Source organism: Rhinopithecus roxellana, chromosome 16 (genome assembly GCF_007565055.1).
Source record: "Rhinopithecus roxellana isolate Shanxi Qingling chromosome 16, ASM756505v1, whole genome shotgun sequence".
NCBI classification, from domain to species: domain Eukaryota; kingdom Metazoa; phylum Chordata; class Mammalia; order Primates; family Cercopithecidae; genus Rhinopithecus; species Rhinopithecus roxellana.
In genome coordinates, this window is record NC_044564.1 from 111450976 (window position 1) to 111477913 (window position 26938).

General features: G+C 44.7%; 1 protein-coding gene across 7 annotated transcripts in view; it reads left to right on the top strand.

The window, feature by feature from the left end:
• PALM2AKAP2 (PALM2 and AKAP2 fusion) overlaps positions 1 to 26938 on the top strand; it is a 554929-nt gene that overhangs the window by 495414 nt on the left and 32577 nt on the right. For 6 of the 7 annotated variants that reach the window (XM_010365579.2, XM_010365578.2, XM_010365577.2 and 3 more), the window contains one exon: positions 22932 to 25341. In XM_010365579.2, the coding sequence (XP_010363881.2) occupies positions 22932 to 25341 (2410 nt within the window). Of the gene's footprint in view, positions 1 to 11959; positions 12052 to 22931; positions 25342 to 26938 lie in introns of those variants that run through there. The other variant, XM_010365582.2, reaches the window with a different exon arrangement.

The window sequence follows — 26938 nt, forward strand, 5'->3', positions numbered from 1 at the left end:
TCATCATCCATATCATCTATATCTCCTGTCAAAGAAACTGGCATATCAGCTAAGCCAGCAAGCACGTGCAAATAGTTCTAGGACCCGTTTAGAGTACATGATAAAGTAGAAAAAGAATCTTGAAGCCAGTCTTCCTCGATAAGCTTCCAGCTGAGATTGTCCCAGTTTCTACCTTTGTACTACAAGAGGCAAGATAGTGGTTAAAGGACCTGGGACAGACTGCCTCCAGTTGAGCTCCTGGCCTCAAGCAGTCCTCCTGCTTTGGCCTCCCAAAGTGCTGAAAATATAGGCATAACCCACTACACCTGGCTTCAAGAAGTAATTTTAAATAATGTTTTTCATAAGAAGTTGAGCCACTTTACTGAAATGATGACATGCTGAATGGTGCATTTCAGCATTGCACAGTGAAACTGAGGGGACCAGTTCAATCCCTGCTTTAGCACTTATGGCTGGAGCCCTTGGGCAAGTCACTTAAAACTCTCTGAACCTTGGTTTCCTGACATGTAAACTAGAGCTTCCAAGAGTACTGACCTCCTACGCTTGTTTTGAGGAATAAATGTAATTATGCATAAAAATCACATGGTCTAATGCCTGGCATATCATAAATGCTCAACAACGGTTATGAGCACCTCATCATCAGCTAAAGTTGCTAATACCTTTGAGGACTCTCGGGCCCTGGGTTTCGTCTCCAGTTTGACAAGGTACATTCCCATTGCCAGCTCTATGACAGGCTGTCTTTGTAACCTGGCTTCTGCGTACAACAACCTACACGTATGCTTCTGCTCCGGGTGGGCAGTCGATAAGCCTGCAACCTTTGTTGCGCTGTTATGCCCTTATTCCACAGGTATTCCTTTGCTATTTCTGTTTTATCTACAGGTTTTTATTTATTTATTTTTGAGACGGAATCTCACTCTGTCGCCAGGCTGGAGTGCAGTGGCGCGATCTCGGCTCACTGCAACCTCCGCCTCCCAGTTTCAAGAGATTCTCCTGCCTCAGCCTCCCAAGTAGCTGGAACGACAGGCATGCGCCACCACGCCCAGCTAATTTTTGTAATTTTAGTAGAGATGGGGTTTCACCATGTTGGCTGTGATGGTCTTGATCTCTTGACCTTGTGATCCGCCTGCCTTGGCCTCCCAGTGCTGGGATTACAAGTGTGAGCCACTGCACCTGGCCTTTTCTTTTTTGAGACAGAGTTTTGCTCTTGTTGCTCAGGCTGGAGTATAGTGGCATGATGTTGGCTCACTGCAACCTCTGCCTCCTGGGTTCAAGCAGTTATCCTGCCTCAGCCTCCCAAGTAGCTGGGATTATGGAATTACAAGTGCCCACCACCACAACAGGCTAATTTTTTGTATTTTTAGTAGAGATGGGAGTTCATCATGTTGGCCAGGCTGGTCTCGAACTCCTGACCTCAGGTGATCCACCTGCCTCGGCCTCCCAAAGTGCTGGGATTACAGACGTGAACCACCATACCCGGCCCTGTCTACAAGTTTTAAAAAGCATGAATATCTTGGGGCAACCTGCCTCTGAGAAGGCTCGAAATATGCTATTATTAGCCTGTGGCCAGAGTAGAGAGCAACAGTGAACTACCTGGCATTGAAGTGCCACCATGTTCCCATTGTGGGGCTGGCTGCCCTCACATGCTGTTTTTTTGGAAATCTTCATAACAGCCCCAGAAGGTAGGTGTATCCATTTCCTAGGGCAGCTGTAACAAATTCTCACAAATTATGTGGCTGAAAGCAGTAGTAATTTCTTCTCTCACCATTCAGGAGGCCTGAAGTCTGAAATTACAGATGGCAGGGTTGGTTCCTTTTGGAGGCTTTGAGGGAGAATCCATTCCATGCCTTTCTCCTAGCTTGTCGTGGTTGCTAGCAATGTTTAACATTCCTCGACTTGTAAATTAATCATTCCAATTTCTGCCTCCAGATTCACATGGAGTTTCCTCTGTGTATATATCTGTATGCCCTCTCTTCCCCTTATAAAGACACCAGTCATTGGATTTGGAGCCTACTCTCACCCAGTATGATCTCATCCTAACAAATTATATCCGCAAAGACTCTATTATTTCCAAATGTTACATTCTGAGATTCTGGGTGGACATGAATTTTGGGGTGAGACCCTATTTGACTTACTTCAGTACTTACTATATCCATTTAACAGATGAGGACCCTGAGTCTCAGGGAGGAGAAAATCCCTTGCATAAGCATCACATAATCAGTTTGTGATACCCAAGTATTCGCAAACCCTGACCTTCTTTTCTCTAGATTTGTGTGCTTCCCACCGATCACTTTACCACATATAAACAAATGGAGAACAAAGAGTCTAAAAACTATGGCAGCAAAATGGTCAACAGCAGGCAGCCCTGGGATCAAAGAGGGTCTCTGGAGGGTAAACAGGATGAAGCAGAGGCTTTGCTTTGCAAGCAAATGGCGACCCCTTCCTTGTTGCTGGTTCTCAGATTTCATCCTGTTTCCATAATCAGTATTACTTATTGGCTCCCAACCACCCTGCTCTGTTCCTGGGATTCCACAGTCGGGCAGAGAGAGTCTTCATAAATGAAAGAAGATAGTAGTTGGTTTCATTTGCATTAAGGGAAGGAGCACATTTCTTTGCACAAAGCAAAATACCCTCCCACGACTCCCCACTGCTCCCCGTATCCCTGCTGGCTTATGCTTATCATGCATCCCAGTGGTACGTGGAGAAATTCCACGCTTTCCTTCTCCTGCAGAGGTTCCTTCCTGGCATTCAGAGCTATAGACGCAGTGGACGGAAACAGGTGGCCAGCCCTCAGCTGCCCCCAGAGTCTGGCTGCCTAAACTTTTCCCAGAGCATGGCCCACCAGTGCTGGCCCAGGGTGGGCTTGAGAGAGCAGAGCTGTGGGCAAGATAGGTGTGAGTCCATGTGGTCCCCCTGGTTCTGGCCAAAGGGCAGGGCTGAGGCAGAATCGCAGTCAGAACCAGGGTTAGGTCACTGAGGACCTGACAAGGCAAATTTGTCAAGGGCAAATATCTTGCTTTAAACCACAAGTGCACCTCTGGTATCATGCTCAGAATCCCTTGTAGACAGTGGCATCCGTTTGCTGCATGAGATGGGAGAAAAATTAGCAGCCCTGGCTTGAGTCTTCATTGCCCCTTGGCTGCCTGCTGTGTCCTGTTTCTCATCAGGCCAGTGTCCCCAGTGCCTGTCCTGATCCAGAATTACCACTTAACCCTAGTGGAGCAGGACTCTCAGACTGACCATCTGGACTTTCCTGGAGTTCTCGTTTCCTGCCAGAGTGTGTCAGAGTGAATTGGATTAGAGGTCTGTTTGCTGCACAGCCTGGCTTCACATGTGGCTTTGTGCTTTTGAAGAAACTTGAGACAAGACTGTTCATGAGTTCCTTGAGTGGGTGGCAATTCACAGTGATGCTGATATCCATGGCGGTGGGGTGGTTCTGTGCAGGGATTTCTGAACCTTTTAGAACTTTCCACCAGTTTCCCTGGAATCAATAGGTAGCTGATTCCATCAGCTCAAACCATTTTCCTGTCAGAAAGTGGTAGCTCCTTTTGTTAAGTGTTCTTAGAACTCACCAATGATTTCATCGAAAAAGCATCTCTGATGGTTTTTCTTTCTCCTCTGGAATTGTGAACATTGTCTTGGAGAAGTGAAGGCTTGCCATATAACACCTGCTTTGAGCAGGGAAGATCATGGTGGGTAAATGTACAAGAGAGACCTGTTCTGTTCCCTGGACTCAGCTCCCAGAGTCCACCACTGACCTTAGACCCTCAGGCTCCACCGGATGGATAGGAATTAAGTAACAGAAGGGTAGGAATCCCATACATAATCAGTATGGAATTTGGGATTGCCTAAGTGCAGAGTTACATTCTGTTCCAAACCCCAGCATTCACTTTAAACATTAATAAGAGATATGGTGCTTTTTGCCTATAGAAGACTAGATTGAAGAAACCCAAAATATTATTTTTAAAACTTTACTCAAAATTTTAAAATACTAAAAGAAAAAATGGGACTCAAATTTAATGAACCTGTGTGTGTGTGTGTGTCTGTGTATGTGTGTGTGTGGGTGTGCGCGCGCGCGTGCACGCATCTTGTAGGTAGGTGAGGAGATTACTAGATTGACTCACCTGTACATTTAAGTTAAATGGAATTAAAAAAATGACTATTGTTTAGAATAATGGATAAGCCGGCCTCCTATTTTTTGTTCTCCACTTGACTGATTAGTCCTTGGGAAATTCTTCAATGGGATTTTCCTATGACATATTCTGTCTGTGACATAGTTCATGAAATTCGATGACATTTGATTCCCAAGGGGGAATCTGGTTACTCACAGTGTGTTTCAAAACTTTTCTGGGAATAGGCAGCTCTAGGAAGGAAAATGTCTATGTATAGCAGTAAGCCAATAACTTATCTTCAGTGAAAACGGAAGGCGATATTGTCATGCAGCTGTGTAGAGTGACAGTACTCCTAAACAGATGATAAATTACAGCCAGAAAGCAAAACCTCCCCAAGAGACGGCCAAGTTTTGGTACACATTTGTTCATTGTGGCTGATTAAAGCCTCACTTTTTAATATGTAGATGGAAAATGGAGATCAGAGGTGTTGTAAAACCTAACAAGTAGATAAGCCCTGGCCGTTTAAAAGTCTAAATGTATTTAAAGCTTGAATTTGTAACTTTTTACTTTATGTATGATACTCTCAATCCTTGCTTTTCCAATTACAATACTAATACATGCACCGTAATATGCATCTTTTTTTTTTTTTGTTTTTTTTTTTGTTTTGTTTTGTTTCTTGTTTGTTTTTTGAGACAGGGTCTCACTCTGTTGCCCAGACTGGAATGCAGTGATGTGATCACAGCTCACTGCAGCCTCCACCTCCCAGGCTCATGTGATCCCCCCGCCTCAACCTCCCACGTAGCTGGGACTATAGGTTCACGCCACCATGCCCGTTTCATTTTTTAAAATTATTTTTTGTAGAAATGGGGTCCCACTATGTTGCCCAGGCTGGTCTTGAACTCCTGGGCTCAAGCCATCCTCCCACCTCTGCCTCCTGAAGTGCTGGGATTACAGACATGAGCTACTGTACCCTGCCAATAATTCACATCTCTATGAAATAAAAACTATGGACTCCACTTCAGCTTTTCATCACCCCTTTAGCACTGAGTTTCCCCCATTCCTATTCTCCAGGGTTAACCACTGTCTTTGTCTAATTTCTGCTGCTAAAAGAGGATACCTGAGTCTGAGTAATTTATCAAGAACAGAGATTTAGTTCTTACATTTCTGGAGGCTGTCTCATCCCATAGAAGAAGGTGAGAGGGCAAAAGAGCATACAACCTCTGAGAGAAAAGAGAGGGCCAGCCTCACTTTGATAATGAATGCATTCCTGGGTTGACCATTCGTGAGGTCAGAGCCCTCATGACCTTATCCTCTCTTTAAGGTCCCACCTCTCAACACTTGTATTAGGGATTGAGTTTCCAACACAGGAATTTTGGGAGACACATTGAAACCACAGCAGCCACAGATAAATTCTCTCTCTCCCTCCATATATATATACACACACACACACATATATATATACACATACATATACACACACACACATATATATACATATATATACATACACATATATATACACACACACCCGCACACACACATATATATCAACTAGAGAGGGCAAACTATATATATAGAATAAAGTGCATATATATATGTGTGTGTATACATATATATGTGGTTTTGTGTGTGTGTGTGTGTGTGTGTGTGTGTAGTTCTACTTCCAAGAATTTATACTACAGCCATAGAGGCACACGTAGAAAATTATCTATATCCAAGGATCTCCAATGCCACAATGTTTGCAACAATAGAAGACTAGAAATAACCTAAATTAATAGGGAACTGATCTTTTCATAAAATGGAATATATATTATATATATATATTCCACGTATATATACACATACACACACACAAATGATATCCTTTATTATTTAATTCAATTTAAGTTTTGTTTTTGAGATGGAGTCCCGCTCTGTCACCCAGGCTGGAGTGCAGCAGCACAATCTCGGCTCACTGCAACCTCTACCTCCCAGGTTCAAGTGATTCTCCTGCCTCAGGCCCCCGAGTAGCTGGGACTACAGGAGCCCACCACCATGCCCAGCTAATTTTTTGTATTTTTAGTAGAGACAGGATTTTGCGACATTGGCCAGGCTGGTCTCGAACTCCTGGCCTTAAGTGATCTGCCCACCTTGGCCTCCCAATGTGCTGGGATTACAGGCATGAGCCACTGCGCCCAGCCTTCTTGACTTTTAGAGAGTGAATTTATCTCCTCCAGGTGCCTAATCACCCATCGGGGCACCATATTTCCTTTTAGTGCTTTCCCACCTGTCTGTCTCTATTTTTAAGTGCTTAATTCCTTTTTCCAGAAGTTAATATATGCACATATTCTAACATTGAAAAGGTGTAGAAAAGAACACAGTGAATAGAAGCTTACCTACACCTGATGTCCAGTGACACCCTTCCCCATTCCAGAGAAAATATTTGTGATCAGTTTCTTATGTGTCCTTCCAGGGATGGCTTATGAATATGTAAATATATATACACACGTACCTACATATATACAATATAAGATTATTCATATTCATGTTTGTTAACATCAAAGGTAACATGTTCTTTATAAAATGTTCCATAGCACTTGTTACTCAGTAGATTTTGAAGATTGCTATATATAAATTATTGTAGAGCTGGGAGTTCTTCTATTCTTTTAAAGTTGTATAATATTCCATTTAATGAAAACATCAGGCCAGGCACAGTGGCTCACGCCTGTAATCCCAGCACTTTGGAAGGCCGAAGTGGGCAAATCATGAGGTCAAGAAATCGAGACCATCCTGACCAACATGGTGAAAATCCATCTCTACTAAAAATACAAAAATTAGCTGGGCATGGTGGTGTACGCCTGTAGTCGCAGCTACTTGGGAGACTGAAGCAGGAGATTTGCTTGAACCTGGGAGGCGGAGGTTGCAGTGAGTCAAGATCATGCCACTGCACTCTAGCCTGGAGACAGAGTGAGACTCCATCTCAAAAAGAAAAAAAAAAGGAAAAAGAAAATGTTAGTCCCTTATTCATTTAGGTAATTTCTGATCTTTTATTATTGCAAACATTGTGGCATTGGAGATCCTTGTGTATAGATCATTTTCTACATATGCCTCTATGTCTGTAGTATAAATTGTACTATAAATGTAGTATAAATGTACTATAATGTATAATAGTACTATACTTATACTATATTTTAATAATTTAATATAGTATACTATATTATACTATACTTATACTATATTATAGTAGTATAAATGTACTATAAATGTAGTATAAATTGTAGTATAAAAAGTAGTAGTTATACTACTGGGTGAAAAGCATTGTGCGTTTTTTGCCAAATTGCCATCCAACTTTATGGAGTTGGATGAGGGTACCTCTTTCATTACATGCTGATAACTAATTGTGTAGGTGGATAATTGATAACTAATTGTATATTCCTCCAATCAGGGATTCCTTCAGGGATTCCAATCAGGGATTCCTTTGGGTAAACAAAATCCTGTCTTGAATTGTAAGCATTCCCATCCGATTCACATGTAAGTGCAAATTGTTTTAAAGACCTGACTGCATGCTGAGTTGTAGGGTCTTTTGGTGAGGGACTTGGAGGAGGAACCTATCTGAAGGGTAAGGAGGGAGAGGACAAGACTGGGCATGTGAGGAGGAAGGGCAGTTGTGAGGCCCAGGCTTCCTTCTCTGTGTGCCTTGAATTGGGTCTTGGAGCAGCTTGAAAAGCTGCCCCAGCTTCCCTAAGCACCAGGAAACAGGGAGGGGAACCTTCCCAGTGCCACCCTTTCCCCTGCACCTGCTACTTTGCAATTCCAGGCAATGGGCTGGCTCTTAACTGTGTTTGAAGCCAGCCTCTCTACCCTGCGGGGCTCACTCTTTCCTGACCCCTTCAAACCTATTTTTGGAACTTTATGTCACACTAAGGTACTAGTGACTAGTGACTGTCACAAGTGGGATAGTTACATTTAGCAGAATAAAATCCTTCCGTTAAAGAGACAAAGTTCTGACAAGGGGATTGTCTGCAAGCCGCGCCTCCTTCCGGGAACTCTTAAAATCCCTCTTGGCAAAAGTATCACCTGGTTTCCAAGGCAGCTGCTGCTTCTATCCTCTCGCAGGCTTTCTTGAGACTCTGCCCACTCAGAACGAGTTCACCTTTGCCCAAAGTTTATGCTAAAACCACAGAACTTACAGAGATTAGGAGAAGTGAATTGTGAGGGTTTACGTAGCTGGGATCTCATTTTACAGACCAGAAAACTAAGACCTAGAAGGGAAATGAGGCCTTCCCAAAACTCCTAGCAGCTGGCCTACAGTTTCAAAGTAGTCTCTTGCTGCCTTACATTACAGACACATCTTACGGTTTTTTGTTTTTTGATCATGGCTCACTGCAGCCTTGACCTCCCAGGCTCAAGTTCCTCCTGCTTCAGCCTCCAGAGTAGTAGGACTACAGGTGCATACCACTGAGCCTGGCTAATTTTCAAATTTTGTAGAGACAAGGTCTCACTACGTTGTCCGGGCTGGTCTCAAACTCCTAGACTCAAGTGATTGATTCTCCCGCTTCAGCCTCCCAAGGTGCTGGGATTACAGGTGTGAGTCACTGGTCCTGGCCTTAAGATTTTTTTCTTTTATTTGCATTGGCCCAAATGCTTCTTGGGTCTGCTCCTTCCTGAGCTGCCTGGTGTGGCTTCCATGAGCCCTCCTGCATTTTGGGGATTCATGGCTTCTAGCCAGAGCTCTGTTCCTAACCAGCGGAGTGACCCTAGGGAATAGGTGGCTGCCATTGGCTGGGGTCTGCCCCTCTGCAGAGTGCATGGTAATCCCCACTTTGCCATTAATGGGAGGATTAAATAGAAGCTATGGAAGGGTATGTGGCACAGACAAGGCACACAGTAGGCGCACCACAGATGTTCACTGAATGATGATCATAATGGTATCAATTGTCTTTAAACCCCAGTGGCTAGACCCTCATAAATTGAAGTTTACTTCCCAATCAACCAGGACCAAGTTTCAAAATGGCTTCTTTTCCCCTAGGGCAAGGCACCCTCAGAGACTAATGAGATTAGGTTACGGCACCAGGAGAATTAAACCGGCAGTGCAAATTTATTTTCAGAAAACCCACCCCAAGCTCAGGGTCTGCGCTTAGAGGGTGTAGAGGTGTGAGCTGCAGCTTCCTGTTACCTGCTGGATTCCACACTGGTCATTTCTCTCCAGAGACTACACTGTCATCAGGTGTAGGATGGCTCCGTTTATGCTTTTGCAGCCTGAGGCTAGCTTGCTGGTTGTTCATGTCTCCCTCCGCCTCTGAGTATAATCCACTTTTCTGGAGTACCTAACTGTGACTTTGCCACAGAGTATTTTTCTAACCTCAACCTTATTTTTGCAGCTTGGGGTTGAGGGAAGACTCAGGGAAGTGTGTGAATGTGTGTGTTTTTGTGTGCATGCACACATACAAATGCATGGGTGTGTATGTGTGAGTATATAGATTAGTTTGCTAGGGTTACCGTGACAAGGTGCCACAAGTTGGTCGGGGGAGGCTTAAATGACAGAAATATATAGTCTCACAGTTGGCAGGCTAGAAATGCAAAATCCTCAGCAGAGTTGGTTCCTTCGGAGGGCTGTGAGGGAAGGATCTGTTCCAGGCCCCTCTCCTTGGCTGATAAATAGTTGTGTTCCCTCTATGCACATCTCTGTGTCTACATTTCCTCTTGTTCTAAAGATCCTAGTCATACTGGATTAGGGTCCACCCTGGTGACTTCACTTAAACGTGATTTACCTCTGTAAAGTCTGATCTCCAAATAAGGTCACATTCTGAGGTCCTTGGTGTTAGGACTTCAACATAAGAATTTGTGGAGATGACTCAAGTCAACACACAACAGTGTGCCTGTGTGTGGGTGGAGCATATGTGTGTTTGTGTGTGTAGTGGACTCTGGTGTCTCTGAGATGCCAGGTCATATGCAAACCTACTCCTTGGAAAATAGTACTTTAAGAGCACATACAGTTGTCTTTTGTGGATAGGGCAGATTTAAAACCTTCTTTTTTAAACAAATCTTCCCACGGATGTGGAGGGGCAGGTGCAGTAATGGAGTAGGTCCCGGGTACCCCTCTTGCATCGCTGGTTGAGGGCACCTCATGATGGAAAGTCCTGCCCTGGTTCTTCCTTCTCAAGTGGAGCAATGCCACTGGCATGTGATTTCCCTGCCGTATTTTACTTTAGATGACTAAGTAGCATATTGAGGTGCCTTTGGCTACCCAACAGAACATTCCAATTTTTCCACAGGGCAGCATCAATTCATAGTTCCCTTGGAGCTCCCTGGTGACTTGATACCACCAAGTCAGTCACTGAGGAACTCCCCAATATTTCTAAATAAATTTGGAAAATATTTTTAGCATATGGAAAATGTTGTTTAGATGCTGTAAATATTTGTAAAGTCTACTTTTAGCTTCCTTTTCAAAAGAGCCTGCCTGGGCGCCATCTACTCTGATTATCCCTTCCTTGACTTGTGTGCTTGGGAGGGTCCCAAGAGGTCAGCTGTACTGGCTGGTGTGCAGACCACAGGTGAACCCTGTTCCATCTTTCGGCTGCTCACCAGGACAAACTGTTCCAAAACTGACCGCAAATGAGCTAGCCCCACAGAACCATGCGTGGCCTTTGTCATCTTTCCCCCAGTTTACTGTAAATCTCAGTTGTCTTTGTCCTCTAAAATCTAACTGAAAAAGTGAGTACTTCATGGTACTGAACTGACCTGGAATTCTGACTGACTTTCTAGTTCTGCCTGTAAGTTATGCCCCAAATTTTCCAGGTCAACGTAGAGTTCCAGGGAACGAGGTGGACAGAATCTGGAGGCAGAGTTGAGCCAGCGGTGTTATCAGGCAGGGAGCACTGATAAACACGCCAACTCTCCGTTAGACTCAATGTAGTGCTGGGGACCCTATATCTGAGGTGACGCTGATGTCTCTATCCAAGGCAAATGAGCATCTGTTTTCTTGATGGCAGAGGACTGTTGTTAGCCAGGGGATGGTGCAGCTACTTACTCCAGACATTCCTTCAAATGAGAGCACTCATTTCAGACTTCAGATGCATCTGTCCACTTTGGCATGGACTATAATGTAGCCACTTAAAATACATCTTACAAGGGCCGTTAAATAACGTAAAAAGTGCTTGTGAAATGATATGAGTAAAAAAAAACTTGGCACGGAATTGCATTTACTGTCTGGTCTCAATGATATTAAATATGTATTTCTGAGAAGACAATGGAATGAAATGAAATATTAACTTTTTTCTCTGAGCGGAGGGGTAATGAATATTTTTTTATTTTCCAAATGTTCTGTGGTGAGCATTTGTTATCACACACACACACACGCACACACGCACATACCACATGCATGTACACACGCACACACGTACATACCGCATGCATGTACACACGCGCACACGCACATACCACATGCATGTACACACGCACACACGCACATACCACATGCATGTACACACGCACAAGCACACACCACAAGCTGTCCTGAAAAGTCTAACTGGAGATTTCTCCAGGGTCTTTCAGATTTTTTGCTGCCTCAATACGCCTGGGATATCAATTCCCTGCTTGTCCCAGGGCCCACCTCTGAATTGCCGAGAAGACAGAGGTATCTGATTCACATCAATGCCGCCAGCTTCTGCCTCTCTGTTCAGCCCTGAGTGTGACAGGAGCAGGCTGGGCCTGCTCTCACTGGGAATGCCGCTGCCCTCCAGCTCCGGCCAGCCAGGGAGGGGCCAGGCTTCTCCGAAGGAGGTTAAAGTCCTTCTTTGTGTGAATGGCCTTTTAGGGAGCAGAGGGAGGGCCCGCGGTGACATCACAGTCTTCCGTCAGGAGGCTCAGGAGGAATTTGTCCAGCTTGAGCCAGGGCGCACGCAGGAATCTGTCTGGAAAAAGGCAATTCTCACTGAGGAGGTTTGAGGCGCGCGCTCTGGGCAGGGTAAGCCAAGTCTGCTGATTTATCTTCTTGTCCTTTTCTTTCTAATTTGAAAGGACAGGGTCTTTTTTGAGGCCAGTGTCTTTATGGAGGAGGTTTTCTGAGTCTCTCATGTGTTGTGGAGAGTCCTTTCTTGCTGTAAAGTGGGCAGCTGAGCTCAGACTGGCGTCTTGCTTCTCCTCTCTCTCTCTCTCTCTCTTTTTTTTTTTTTTTTTTTTTGCAAATCTTATAAAACTCTCAGCTTTTGTGCTAAGAGGCAAAGAGGACACTCAGTCCTGCACATACAGTGCAAAGCTGTATGAGTCGTCTGTGGCAGATCATGCTTTGAAGATGATGCGAGTGTGTCTGAGAATCTGTGTGCCCTTTTCCAGAACAGAACCAAGTGACTGGGTGATTCTGGTGCCTCGTTTCCTAGCCATCCTCTAGCATTTGTTCAAGAGACCCAATCCTGTGGTTTACAGCTAGCCTTCTGTTTCCATGCTGTGGAACTCACCACATTCACAGGGTGGCTTGGGGGGAATATGGTTTTTGGGGGAATGTGTGGTACCTGTCTCTTGGAGGTCCCATGGGGATGGAAGGAGACCCTCACCAGCTTCGTTCATAGGCACAGAATCGTCTGTAGACAGAGGGTTAACCACAAGTGCGTCTGGCACCGTTTTTTTCTGGGGCTCGGCCTCAATATAGTGGATTCTGCTGGGTCCACAGTGGTGCTTGGCTTTTGATCCCTGCCGTGACCTGCTCACCAGGCATGAACCCAAGATCCGGAACTATTTTTAAACCAAGAGGGACACAGCAAATTTATAAAGAATTGAAAAACTAGGCTTGCTTTTGTCTTTAGCAGAATCAGTTACCCTAGAAATCTCAGCTTGCAGGAGCCAGAGTTCCCTCTGTGGCCTTGAGCTTGGTTTATTCTGGGGTGGGGACTACCTTGCAAAATAATCTCACAGTGAAAAGGGCCTTTGGTGAGAAGAGCATCCGAGGGCTCCTTGATAGAGCCCTCAGCATTCCCCATTGAGGAAAACATGAAACTCACATCTCTCCTCATTCACGGGAAACCCGGAAGCCTCCCAGTCACTCCTGTAAGAAGTGGGTCTCCAAGTAACGGAAAGAAACAACCCTTTCATCAGCTGCTGCAGAAAAAGGCAACAGCAGCTTCCTTCCTTTCCTCCCCTCCCCACTGCTGACCCCCACCACACACACCATCTTCAGTTTCTTTCACAGAAAGCCCAAGCTGTAAATGTATTCATCAAATAACACCTTAACATTTTCCAGATGTGATTTGAGCCACTGACTTTTCAGCGGGGCTAAGAGGATGTTATTAATAGGCTAAGCTGTGGTGCTGGGGGAGACTCCGTTCTGTCAGAAATTGACTAGTCTCCTTCACCAGGAATGTGGGTCAAGACACAAGCAAGCCTTGTTTCCAGTGACGAGGTGGGGAGTTCCAGAAGTATTTTCATCCCGTCTTCATACCTGTACCTGAGGCATAAGACAGAATAGCAGAACAGTGAACTACTCTTTTGACCAATACTGTAGAAACTCTTAGAAAAAAAGGCTGGGCCTGCAGGAGCAGGAACAGGACTCCTGGCCTCCAAAGCGTTGAGTTTTCTTTTTAGAACTGCCCTAGTCACATTGAGCTGTAATGGCTTCATGGCAGGAGATCCATGGAGGCAAACCCAAGAAGTGGTTTTAGTATCTGCCCCTTTTAAGGGTCACAGCATTGACCCGAGCCTGCAGGGTCCAAATTTAGCCTGCATTTGCTCCAGCAGTGCTTGAGGTCTGGAGTCTGGCCGGCTGTCTTCCATCAGCTAGGAGGGGAGGCTCTAGCCTCCTTAGGGAGTGGCTTGGTTCCCAGTTTCCCACAATCAACACAGGCCCCTAGTTCTACAGGCCGGAAGAAGCTCTGCCGGGGGCATGGAAGAGGACAGCCTGCTCAAAACTGGAATGTGGCCCAGGTTATCACCCGGGGCCTCTCCTCTCCTCCACTTCCCGCTTGTAAGCTCAGCTTAGAAGCCCAAAGCCTAATTCATGCAGCAAGCAGTTCCCAGACTTTCCTGCTCTCTGTGCCTTCAGGGGAGGGTAGAATGGGTGGGCCCCCTCAGAGTTCCAGCTTCTTCTCCTTCCTGCCATCTTCAGCAGAGAGGGCCAGACGAGGTGCAGCCAGCCTGCTTAGGAACTTTGGTGCACCGCGCTTTCTTCAATTATTTTTGCCTGGCACGATTTGCGCCGTTGAAGAGGGTTGGAAGTTTATTTCCAGCTATTGCTGCAGCCCTTCCTTCCCCTGGTGCTATTTGTTCTTCTTATGGGAACTGGTACTCCCTCCAAGTCTGTTAGCTTCTTGCTGGGGATGGGGGATCACCTTGGAGCTCTGAGGACCTCACATGGCCCAGGCTGACAGCATATAGCTCTGCACGGTCCCAGGGTATGCTTATGGATCCAAGGTAGTGTTGACCTCTTCAATTTCTGTTCCCCTTCCTTATGCCTCAGGTTCCCTCGGTTTGGGGAGTTAGCCTCCCCCAGACCTCCTGACTGTAGCTTTGCCTGGTTTGTCCAAAGCTGATGAGGTTCAGCTGATGTGGTCATCTTTTAGGTCTCCGGGCATCATCCACCAGCCAGGTGCACTTCCTTCTCCCCCCGCCTCCGCCCCCACCCCCGCCTGCCGTCCCCACCCCACCCTACCCCTTCTGCATTTGCCTTAGTGCTGGAGACATCCTGACTTAGCCAGAAAGTTAAAAGTTTAGGAAGAACCTCTCTAAAGACAGCCACGCATAGCTCGTGGAACCAGTTCTTCATCATGATTGTCGTTGCGTCCTGTGTACTGAAAACATGACTTACAAAAGAGAGGCAGGATGAGAAGCGAAAACGGAGATACTCTCTGATTTCACAGCTATGAAGAATTTTTGTTTTATAGCCATGCCTCTGTTCCTAGGCCAAGAGTGAGGTTGTATTTTTGGTGGAACTTATAAATAACTGGATTAAAGGATCGGGTCACCTATTATCTGGAGAAAAGCATTTCTAATTTAAATGTCATGGCTTTAGTAGGAAGTAATCTGGGTTATTCAGAGCAGAGAAACCTGGTTGTACAGCCTGATGTTTGAGTAATTTGGGTCACACTGTGCATTTAGGCTAGGAGCCTGGGAGGTCGAGATGGGTTAGGGACACTGTCGAGCTTTAACAGCCTGAGGATGGTGGGGCAGAGCGGAGGCTGTGAACACAGTGAACATTGTCCTTGTGGTGAAGGACACCTTTCTGCTCTCCGCCTGGGCTCAGGCAGGCCTGCTAAGGAAAATGCACTTCCTTAAAGTTATTTCTGTTCATGACATGCCTAGCTGCAGGCCTAGGTACCCTGGGCAGAAAGAACACATGGGTGTCTATGCCCAGTGGGTCAGGGATCAGGGCCCTGCTGTTGTGTTTTCTGTGCAAATGTAAACAGGCTTCTAGAATCTCACTTGTGGTGTTGGTGAGGAGTTGCAGCCTTTTCTCACAGTGTCCATCACAATGACATGGACATGGGATCTTAATATTTTACCTCTGACAAGTGGCCAGAGGAAACAGAACCCCTTCAGAGACCAGCCCAGAGGGTGAAACCCCCAGACTGTGCAAGAAGTCACATTTCTTTTTTTTTTTTTTTTTTTCGGGACGGAGTCTCGCTCTGTTGCCCAGGCTGGAGTGCAGTGGTGTGATCTCGGCTCACTGCAAGCTCCGCCTCCCGGGTTCACGCCATTCTCCTGGCTCAGCCTCCCGAGTAGCTGGGACTACAGGCGCCCACCACCACGCCTGGCTAAGTTTTTCATATTTTTAGTAGAGACCGGGTTTCACCATGTTAGCCAGGATGGTCTTGATCTCCTGACCTCATGATCCACCCTCCTCAGCCTCCCAAAGTGCTGGGATTACAGGCCTGAGCTACCGCACCCGGCCCAAGAAGTCACATTTCTAGCTGACACGTAGAGCAGCAGATATGTCTCCAGAGAGTTAAGTCTTGAGGGAGTTCATCTGTCTCTGACCAAGACTGAATAAAGAAGGCAAAGGGATCATTGACTTTTAAAGCTAAATTGTGAGTCTCACATCATCTGTAGAGATTCAAGCAAGTAAAAGATCAACCAAAAAGCCAAGCTAACTCTCTTTTGATCCATCCACTCTTCTTACCATTTCCCATGTCATTTCAAAAGCCTCCTATTATTGAGAATGCATTTTGATATATCAGGATAGAATGAGAAGAACCCACCTTCAAATCCTGGCTAGGGGACTTCCTAGCCAGATGATCTTGGGAAATGTCTCTTTATTTCTCTATACCTCTTATTCTGAAGTTTTAAGACTGAAATAAAATTCGTGCCTTTCCCACTTAACAGAGGGCCATGTTTCAAGCATCAGCTGACATATGTATGTGCATGTACTATGAAATGATAAGCTATTAGACATGTGTCAACTAGAAAATGGGGATGCTACGCTTACAGATGCCCACAGGACAGGCTTGTCAGGGCTGTCTCATTCACTCGTATGTTTACTTGGCTAGCTGAGTAATGGAGATGGACCGGGTTCTGTTTTATCCAGTGTGTGACCCCTCCTCTGCTTCCCATGTGACTGGAGCCCCAGGTCTGGTGGTTCTTGACTACTTATTCTACTTACTGCATTTCAGGGCTTAACTTTTAAGGACATTTTGTGAAATTACTCTCTCTGTTGCAGCACAACTGTATCTTCCTAGTTGTGTTCAGCTTCTACTAAAATTCACATGTGAGGATCTGGGGTTAGGGAAAGATGAGGGAGATTAGAGCTGCCATAGGTTCTGACTTTGAGTCTCTCCTGGGCCTTTTTTCTTTAATCCTTTCTTGTTGATTTCTTTTCTTCTAAAAATCTCCTGCTCTTTTCCCAAAAGAAATTCAGTCTGCTGCCAGAAAGAATATAATATCAGTCATTTAAACCTCAGTGTAAAATGGCTTAATAATAGTGAACATTTGCATTAACCGTTTTACAGTTTACATAGTGCTTTTAAGTACATTTTCTAACTTAATTCTCAAAACAGATTTGGGAGATATTATTAGTCCTGCTTACGAAGGAGTTCTATTCTCAGCAGAATTCCATAATTATAGTACAAAAAGTCTGGTAGGACTTTTATAGGTAGAGCCAAGAAATGACCCCAGACTCTGGTCTTTGGACGCCAAACTCTGAATTACCACATTTTCTACATTATTTAGGTGGAGAGATAGGCACCTGTATTGTAAATTAAGCCATGTTAATTTGCTTTGCAAAACTATTAGACACTTTTTGGTAGATAAAGGTGACTTTAGTAGCAGCCTGGCTACCAGGTTATATTAAACACAGGTCTCTTGGACCAAATTCTGGCACTCATACAGACTTGTGTTAAATAAACATTTGTAAAAAGTGGTATGAAGAAATCTCAGGTCCCTAAGTTTCTAGATGCTACCCCCCAACCTTGCCTGAAGACAGATGTGGGAACTTTATGAAGACAGGATTATGTTACCGTTTTAGTGGGTGTTAAGCAACCAAAGTCCCCTGAACCAAAAGCTAGAAACAAGAATCGTTAGTTCTCAAACCTCAAACACCATCCGTAAGGGTGTATAAACCAAAGGGTTCACTCTATTGGCATATCCCCTTCATGAAAGGGTGAGGAAGATCTCCAATCCACAAATGTGAACACTACCAATTTCACGGATTTCTAACATTCATTATGCTAATTGACAGGCCACTAATTTCACTAATGAAAACCTATTTCTCACCTTAATTATGCCAATTAGCAAAGCTTCAGGGGTTCTCCGGAGTTCAAGAGAGCTAAGTACTGGAGGAAGCCACCTGTGGGGTGTGGGATCTCTCATTAGATCCTAGATGACCATTTCTTGAGTTTATGTTCCCAGTTAGGGTGGTTGTCAGACCCTGGAATGTAATTTAAACTGATTTCAGAAGCACACAGCTGTATTAAATTGCCCCTGACCAAGTATTTGAAAGTAAATGGTAGACATCCTAACCAGCTGTTAACTAGTCTAGGAATTTAGTGGGAAAGGCAGGTTTCTGTGTCGTGGTGTTAGAGCTCTACCTGTAGGGTGAGCTGGGCCGATCTAAAAAGCTCTCACAGCCCCTTTGCACCCTAGGTTTTCTCTGACCTTAGAAAACCCAGTTTGATGATTCTTTCATATCCTTCTGTTTTTTTGCATTGGGAAATAGTTCATTTCAAAAAGGACTTTCCTGTTGATTGAATGAATGTGCATCTTATCTAAATCTGTAATCACGTTCGCCTAATCTGAAGCATGGAGAAAATTCTGGACCTTCTTATCTTCAAAGAGAGCAATAAGCATTTGTTAGTTTAGACAAGACATCATCTGACGATACCAAGCCCAGATTCCTGCCCAATCCGGATAGGTTAGATTTCCAGCCCATTTTTATTTACCTGGTGTAGTTGCCAGTGGCTTTGATTCCATCAGGCCATCATGCATGAAGGCAAATTCTTACTGCTTACAGTGGAACTCAGGAATTCGCTCTTTTGTTATCATTGTTGTCTAACTTTACAAAACCTCAAGACCTCTGGTGCATGATTGTGAATCAGTAATTCAGAGTTGTTTATCTCTTTAAATACTTCCATACCAATTAGAGGTTAAACCTGCTGCTCCCTGAGTAGATGGAATTTAGTGTCAGGAAGAATTTTCTGAATTTATGGGAAAGGGGGACTGGATGCCATGTAGCTCACAAGAAGGAGGGCCTCTTTCCTGTTTACACCCTCCAGTGTCTAGAGGTTTAAAAAAATGTATTGGAAAGGATTCATCTCAAATTACACTGGAACCCCCCCTAACTTTGACTTTTAACAAGTAACTAGCCTTTTGTGTGTGTATGTGTGTGTGTGTGTGTGTGAGAGAGAGAGAGAGATGGAGTTTCACTCTTATTAACCAGGCTGGAGTAGCAGTGGCGTGATCTCGGCTCACTGTAACCTCCTCCTCCTAAATTCCTGCCTCGGCCTCTCAAGTAGCTGGGATTACAGGGGCACTTGCCACCAAGCCTGGCTAATTTTTTGTATTTTTAGTAGAGACGGGGTTTCACTGTGTTGGCCAGCCTGGTCTCAAACTCCTGACCTCAGGTGATCTGCCTGCCTTACAGGGGTGAGCCACCGCGTGGGCTGCTTCTTTTTTTTTTCCCTTTTTGAGACCGAGCCTCACTTCCTCACCCAGGCTGGAATGCTCCAACCTCTGCTCTCCGGGTTCAAGTGATTCTCTTGCCAAATAGCTGGGATTACAGGTGTACACCACCATGCCTGGTCAACTTTTGTATTTTTAGGGGAGACGAGGTTTCACCACGTTGGTCAGGCTGGTCTCAAACTCCTGACCTCAAGTGATCCGCTCACAATGGCCTCCCAAAATGTTGGGATTACAGGCGTGAGCCACTGCACCCAACCTTTTTTGGGTTCAGACTGGAATGCAGTGGCACTATCTTGGCTCACTGCAACGTCCGCTTTCCAGGTTCAAGCGATTCTCAAGCCAAGTACCTGGGATTACAGCTGTACACCACCATGCCCGGCTAACTTTTGTATTTTTAGTGGAGAGGGGGTTTCACCATGTTGATCAGGCTGGTCTCAAACTCCTGACCTCAAGTGATCCACCCATCTTAGCCTCCCAAAGTGCTGGGATTTCAGACATGAGCTACTGCACCCTGCCAACTAACTAGCATATTTTAAAATCTCAGTTTGACCGATCACAGAAGACATAACTACTTGTAAATTAATTTCTGATTCAAAGATAATGGCAGTTTTATATTTTTTTTTTTCAGACAACTGCAAAAGTATATTGTCAAATTCTCGTCTTAGATTTTAAAAATTTGGTACCAAAACAACTATTTGTAGCTCAAAAAGAGTGCCTTAGAAAGAGCTGTTTAATTGTTGAGTCCTAAAAAGAAAACATGGAAAGGCATCTGCTCATTCATCATTGAGCGCTTGATGTGTGAAACATTCAAGAGAAAGGGACAATGCTGATGTGAGGAGCGGAAAAGCTTCTTGGGAAATAGCTTTGGAGATAAGCCCCATCACTCCTTCCTCTGATTAGCAACAAGAGTCAAAGAGAGGCAAGTTCTTCATTTGCCTGATTCAGACTAAGAAAACTCTAAAATAGACTTAGGGCTTTCTTGGAAGTACAGGGAACTCGGTTTTTTTTTTTTTTTTTTTTTTTTTTTTTTAAGAAAGGGTATAGTCTTCTGGAGCTTATCGTTGCTGCTAATTTCATTGTGACCCTGCAGAATAAGTTCCCCTCATGTTTAATGAATGGATTAATTAATGAAACTATAGAACTAATTATTTGCCTTTTAGTTTCCTTTACTATTACGTTGCCCGTCTTCCTCTCCTCAAGTATTCTAAAGCATCTTGTGTTTCAGGAGAGCAGTGTTTTCTAAACATATTTCAGTCCTACCGGCTTTGTTTTCCCACTCCCCTCCGCCCACCTCGACCCCGAAGCCAAAAAGGATAGAAGGAGAGCTCTGTTGTTCCCATGCAGAATATCAGCAGTGAGTCATTAGCCAAAAGAAGCCAGGGGTAAGGGTGCCATAGGTAATCTGACTCATCTTAGCAGTACCATGAATCTCTCTTTGTCTTCTTATTCTAATAATAATTTTCCATGGAGTGGGCTAATTTTGGCCTAGGTTTACTTGAAATTGAATGGCAGCCAGTAAGTTTCAGCATTCAGATTTTGTGTAATTCTTAATGATATATGAGTAGAAGTTACCGACAATGCCTTGTCCAACAGAAAGTTTAGTTAACAGTTTTAAAAGGGCTGGCCCTGCAGGATGGCTTACACTTGTAATCCTAGTACTTTGGGGAGGCCAAGGCTGGACTGCTTGAGTCCAGGAGTTTGAGACCAGCCTGGGCAACATAGCGAGACTCTATCTCTACAAAAAATTTAAAAAATTAGCCAGGCATGGTGACATCCACCTGTAGTCCTAAGGGAAACTGAGGCAGGAGGATCCCATGAGCTCAGGACTTGAAGGTTGCAGTGAGCTATGATCACATCACTGTGCTTCAGCCTGGGCAACAGAACAAGAGCCTGTCTCTTTAAAAAAAAAAAGAAAAAGGAAGGTAGCAGCAAAGACTACTGTTTAATGATGGTCAAAAATAAAAAATAAAGATGTTAGCAATTATAAATATTGTGTTAAATATCAATCTTTAACAAAGACCAGACCTAGACTGGAAGAAAATCAGAGAACAGAAGATGTTGACAAAAGAGGAATACTCATCTCATTATTCGTGCCTGTTAATGGAGAAGACATACACATTACTTGAATAATTTAAGTCTGAAAGGAAACGTGGGAAATGAAGATTGAAGGAAACCCCCCAGTTCATGGATAACCCGGAGAGTTTTTCACATTTTGACAGCAATGTAGAGCACTTATGGTGAACTCTTGTGTTTTCTTAGGTCTTAAGAACAAATCCATAATTATCTACTTTTTTGGGAAGGATTTTGAAATTAATTTCCTGAGAATCATCCCAAGATGGTGCTTTAATATTCTAAGCATTTAAAATTGTTGAAACCTTAGATAAATGAAGATGACACTCTCTTGCAATTTTGCATTGTCCTATGTCAATAATACAAAGCACATTATAAACTTGAGATAGGGAGACAAAGCCGACCTAGGTGTTAGTAAAGTCCTTGAGGATAACTCTAATTAAGTTTATACTTTACTGGAATTCTTTGAGATAAGCCAGAGTCCTTTGATATGAAAAAGAAAATCATCTTATAATTTGAAAATTAATGTTTCTAATGCCAAATAACAACATTACATAGGCTAGATAACTGGTAGAAAAATAGGATGGATAAGTTGGGCATGGTGGCTCATGTCTGTAATCCCAGCACTTCAGGAGGCTGAGGCAGGCAGATTGCTTGAATACAGGAGTTCAAGACCAGCCTGGGTGACATGGAGAAACTCTGTCTCTACAAAAAAAAAAAAAGAAAAAAATCAGCCAGGGGTGATGGTACACACCTGTAGTCCTGGGAGGTGGAGGTTGCAGTGAGCCAAGATGACACCACTGCACTTCAGCCTGGGCCACAGAGCAAGAACCTATCTTAAAAAAAATATATATATATATATATATATAAAATATATGTGTGTGTGTATATATATATATGTGTGTGTGTGTATATATGTATATATATATATGATGGATTTTAAAACATTAAGGAGATAGAGTTTTCCTATTGAATCACAAACTCAAGATATCACATATAAAGCAGTTAAGAAACTGGAGGAGAGGTACCACTGGCCATTAGTTTTTCAAAACAATGCTGACTTCTTAACTAAAGAGTATTATTTTGATGCAATCCCGGAAAACAGAGCTGTGCAGTCAGTGGCTTTGGTGATGGTGTTTATAAGGCACATGGTCAGTTACAGCCATGGCAGTGAGGCACTGTAGCCTATGTGCTGCCATTAAAGGGATCTACTGTTTTCCAGTATTTTATTCTGGAAAGATTTTCCAAAAAGTTTCTTGTCTCCAGAATAACTGCATTACATCTGGCAGAAAGTCATATGTTTTAAAGATCTGTTCATACAAAAGGACCTTCTTTTTGCAATCCTATTAATAGTCCTATTGCATAGCCTGCAATCATTTGCTACAAAATACTTGGGAAGACTCTGGTACAATAATGATGTAATCTCTTCCACCTTAGTAGATAAAATTAAAAAATGGCACTAGCATGTAAACAAAATGGAATCTGTAAAATAGAGAGGGTTGGGCACCCGTTACTACAAGAAAATGAACATTTAAGGGATTATTAGGAAATTTCTATTCAAAAGAATTTGTCACTGTGGTTTCCATTTTCCTTCTTAGTTATGAGTCAGTTTGTCAGCATTCACATCCATAAGAGATGCAGTATTTAACCCCGACTTTTGTTTTCTCTTTATTCCAGAAGCCTCCCCAGCTTTCTGAGGATGATATCCGGTTAAAAAGCGAGGGAGAAGACTATAGTGCCACCCTCCTGGAGCCTGCTACCAGCTCTCTTTCCCCAGATCACAAAAACATGGAAATTGAGGTGTCTGTTGCAGAATGTAAAAGTGTTCCTGGAATCACCTCTACCCCACATCCCATGGACCACCCTTCCCCTTTCTATTCACCCCCACATAATGGCCTCCTCACTGATCACCACGAATCCCTGGATAACGATGTTGCCAGAGAGATCCGCTATCTAGATGAGGTGCTGGAGGCCAACTGCTGTGATTCTGCTGTGGACGGAACGTTCAATGGAACATCCTCCCCAGAGCCTGGTGCAGTGGTCCTGGTGGGCGGCCTAAGCCCCCCTGTCCACGAGACGACCCAGCCAGAACCCACTGAGAGAACAGCTAGCCAGCAGGCACCGCCTCACATCGAGCTCAGTAATAGCAGCCCTGACCCCATGGCAGAGGCAGAAAGAACAAATGGCCATTCCCCCAGCCAGCCTAGAGATGCGCTGGGGGACAGCCTGCAGGCCCCTGTCAGCCCCAGCTCCTCAACCAGCTCATGGTGTTCTTCCCGAGATGGAGAGTTCACTCTCACCACACTGAAGAAGGAGGCCAAGTTTGAGCTGCGTGCCTTCCATGAGGACAAGAAGCCCTCCAAGCTCTTTGAGGATGACGAGCGTGAGAAAGAACAATACTGCGTTAGAAAAGTGAGGCCTTCAGAAGAAATGCTGGAGCTGGAAAAGGAGAGGAGAGAGCTCATCCGCAGCCAGGCCGTCAAGAAGAATCCTGGCATTGCAGCAAAATGGTGGAATCCCCCACAGGAAAAAACCATCGAGGAGCAGCTGGACGAGGAACATCTGGAGTCGCACAAAAAGTACAAGGAGCGCAAGGAGAAAAGGGCGCAGCAGGAACAATTGCTGCTGCAGCAACAGTTACAGCAGCAGCAGCAGCCCCCATCGCAGCTCTGCACAGCCCCTGCCTCCTCTCATGAACGCGCAAGCATGATTGACAAAGCAAAGGAGGACATTGTCACAGAGCAGATAGATTTCTCTGCTGCTCGCAAACAATTTCAGCTGATGGAGAATTCCAGGCAAGCAGTGGCCAAGGGCCAGAGTACACCCAGGCTGTTCTCCATCAAGCCTTTCTACAGGCCTCTGGGGTCAGTCAACTCAGACAAGCCACTGACTAATCCGAGACCACCTTCTGTCGGGGGACCTCCAGAAGACAGTGGTGCCTCAGCCACCAAGGGACAGAAATCCCCCGGTGCCCTGGAGACCCCACTGGCAGCAGGAAGCCAGGGCAACACAGCCCCTCAGGGGAAGGAAGGGCCCTACAGCGAGCCTTCTAAACGTGGGCCCTTATCTAAACTGTGGGCAGAGGATGGAGAATTTACGAGCGCCCGGGCCGTCCTCACCGTGGTCAAGGATGATGACCATGGGATTTTGGATCAGTTCTCAAAATCTGTCAATGTCTCCTTGACCCAAGAGGAGCTTGACTCTGGTCTTGATGAATTGTCGGTGAGGTCTCAGGATACCACAGTCCTGGAGACCCTATCCAATGATTTCAGCATGGACAACATCAGTGACAGCGGGGCCTCCAATGAGACAACCAATGCCCTCCAGGAAAATTCACTGGCTGATTTTTCTCTGCCGCAGACGCCACAAACTGACAACCCCTCAGAGGGCCGAGGAGAAGGCGTCTCCAAGTCATTTAGCGATCATGGTTTCTATTCCCCTTCCTCCATGCTGGGGGACTCTCCGTCGGTTGATGATCCCTTGGAGTATCAGGCTGGTCTCCTGGTGCAGAATGCCATTCAACAAGCCATAGCCGAGCAGGTGGATAAAGCTGTGTCCAAAACCAGCAGGGATGGAGCAGAGCAACAGGGACCTGAAACAACTCTAGAGGAAGCTGAAGCTGGGGCTTTCGGCTCAGAAAAGCCTCAGAGCATGTTTGAACCACCTCAGGTGTCTTCTCCTGTTCAAGAGAAAAGGGATGTATTACCAAAGATTCTGCCTGCTGAAGACAGGGCACTCAGGGAAAGGGCCCCCCCCCAGCCACTGCCAGCTGTGCAACCCAGTGGCCCGATTAACATGGAGGAGACCAGGCCCGAAGGAAGCTATTTCAGCAAGTACTCGGAGGCAGCTGAGCTGAGAAGCACAGCCTCCCTCCTGGCCACTCAAGAATCCGACGTGATGGTTGGACCCTTCAAGCTGAGGTCCAGGAAACAGCGGACTTTGTCCATGATCGAGGAAGAGATCCGAGCAGCTCAGGAAAGGGAAGAGGAGCTGAAGAGGCAGAGACAAGTCTTGCAGAGTACACAGAGCCCCAGGACAAAGAACGCCCCATCGCTGCCCTCCAGAACTTGCTACAAAACTGCCCCAGGTAAGTGAGGTGCCTCACATGAGAGACATGCCACAGCAGTCTGTTGTTGTTGATTCCATCTCATGGGTTTCTATGTGGAGCTTCCTCTGTGTGTGTCTGGAGTAAGTGTTGGGGGGACACTAGCATGAGAATTCCAGCATACAGGGACATGCAACAAAAGTGTCAGAGTGTCCTCTAGAAGAACCCTGAGCTTGGATGGAGTTTGCCACTTTCCAGAGGATGCAATCGCTCCTTTTTTGTTGTTCTGCTTTGGACTTGGTTTGTTATAAAGAAATGTTCTCTTTTACTTGAAAGCCTGCCGTTGTATGAAGGAGAGGCTGTTTGCAGCATAGAACCAGAGTGGGCCTGTGTGTGGACTATGTTGGAATCAGTAGCTTGACCCTCAGTATCTGTAGTTAAATCAAACCCATCTGATTTGGGAGCTGTCCTCTACTAACTAACCCCTTCTGAATGCTGGTTCCCTTCCCAGCAATGATAGTCATGGCTTGGCATTGCAGACTGGTCCATGCAAAATGTTCTTGTTCATCTTCTGTGTAACTGGATTTTTCTTCTGAAGTCACCACAAAGCAGCTACTTTGTAATCAGGGGTGGGTGCATCTTTTCTTGTCATGTGACCCCTTTGGAGAAGTTGAATGACTCTTCACAAAGGCAGGTCTTTAATCCCTTCATATTGCCTGGGCGGTCCCTTTTTTGAATACTTTGTGTAGATGGTTGATGTTAATTAGGGTGCTAATTATTATTACTACCATTTGGATAACAGTGTGACCAGTTATTTTGATTTTCCATGTGGATTTGATGGCAATCAGGGATCCACGCATCTTCAACTGTAGAAAACACTGCTCAAAGCGTGGTCCAAGCTAGTCCAGAAATCATTTGCTACTGGTTCATTCTAAGTTCAGACATTGAGAGTAAGCATTTGAAAACTCTTATTGCAATACGATATTGTCCTGAAATCCAAGCGTGGGATTTTTGCATTTTACAAAACTATTGCTTCATAATGGACTGGTGGGGAAAAACTGATGCTTCACCAGAGAAAATTTCAGAATCATTACCCTAAAGTATAATTGTTGACACTTGTCTTGGTCCATCCAGATCTTAATCTTACCTTGACACTTGGCTTCCATCAAATCTACAATAACACAAGGTCACTCTTCTCATTAACTTTTTAAATTTTGAAAGAATCTCCAACCTAAAGAAAAGTTCCCAAGTACAGTACAAATGTCATTCTATTTTGAATCATTTGAGAGTAAATTGCCAATATGATACCCCAACACCCCCAATTTTGTAGACTGCTCCCTAATGTGGGTCTCTGATGCTTTCATATGATTATTTTCAGGTTGTGCCTCTTTGGTAGGAATCCCACCAAGTTGATGCTGTGTTCTCACTGTATCAAACAGGTAGCATGTGGTATTAGTTTGTCCCATTATGGGGACAGGTGTCAACTCTGATCACTTAATATTGATTATGATCACTCAATTGAGGGAGTGTCTGCCAGGCTTCTGCACAGTAGTTACTTTTTTCTTTTGTAATTTGTATATATTTTGCAGGGCAATACTTTGGTATTGTGCAATTTTTATCCCACTTCTTATCAAACTTC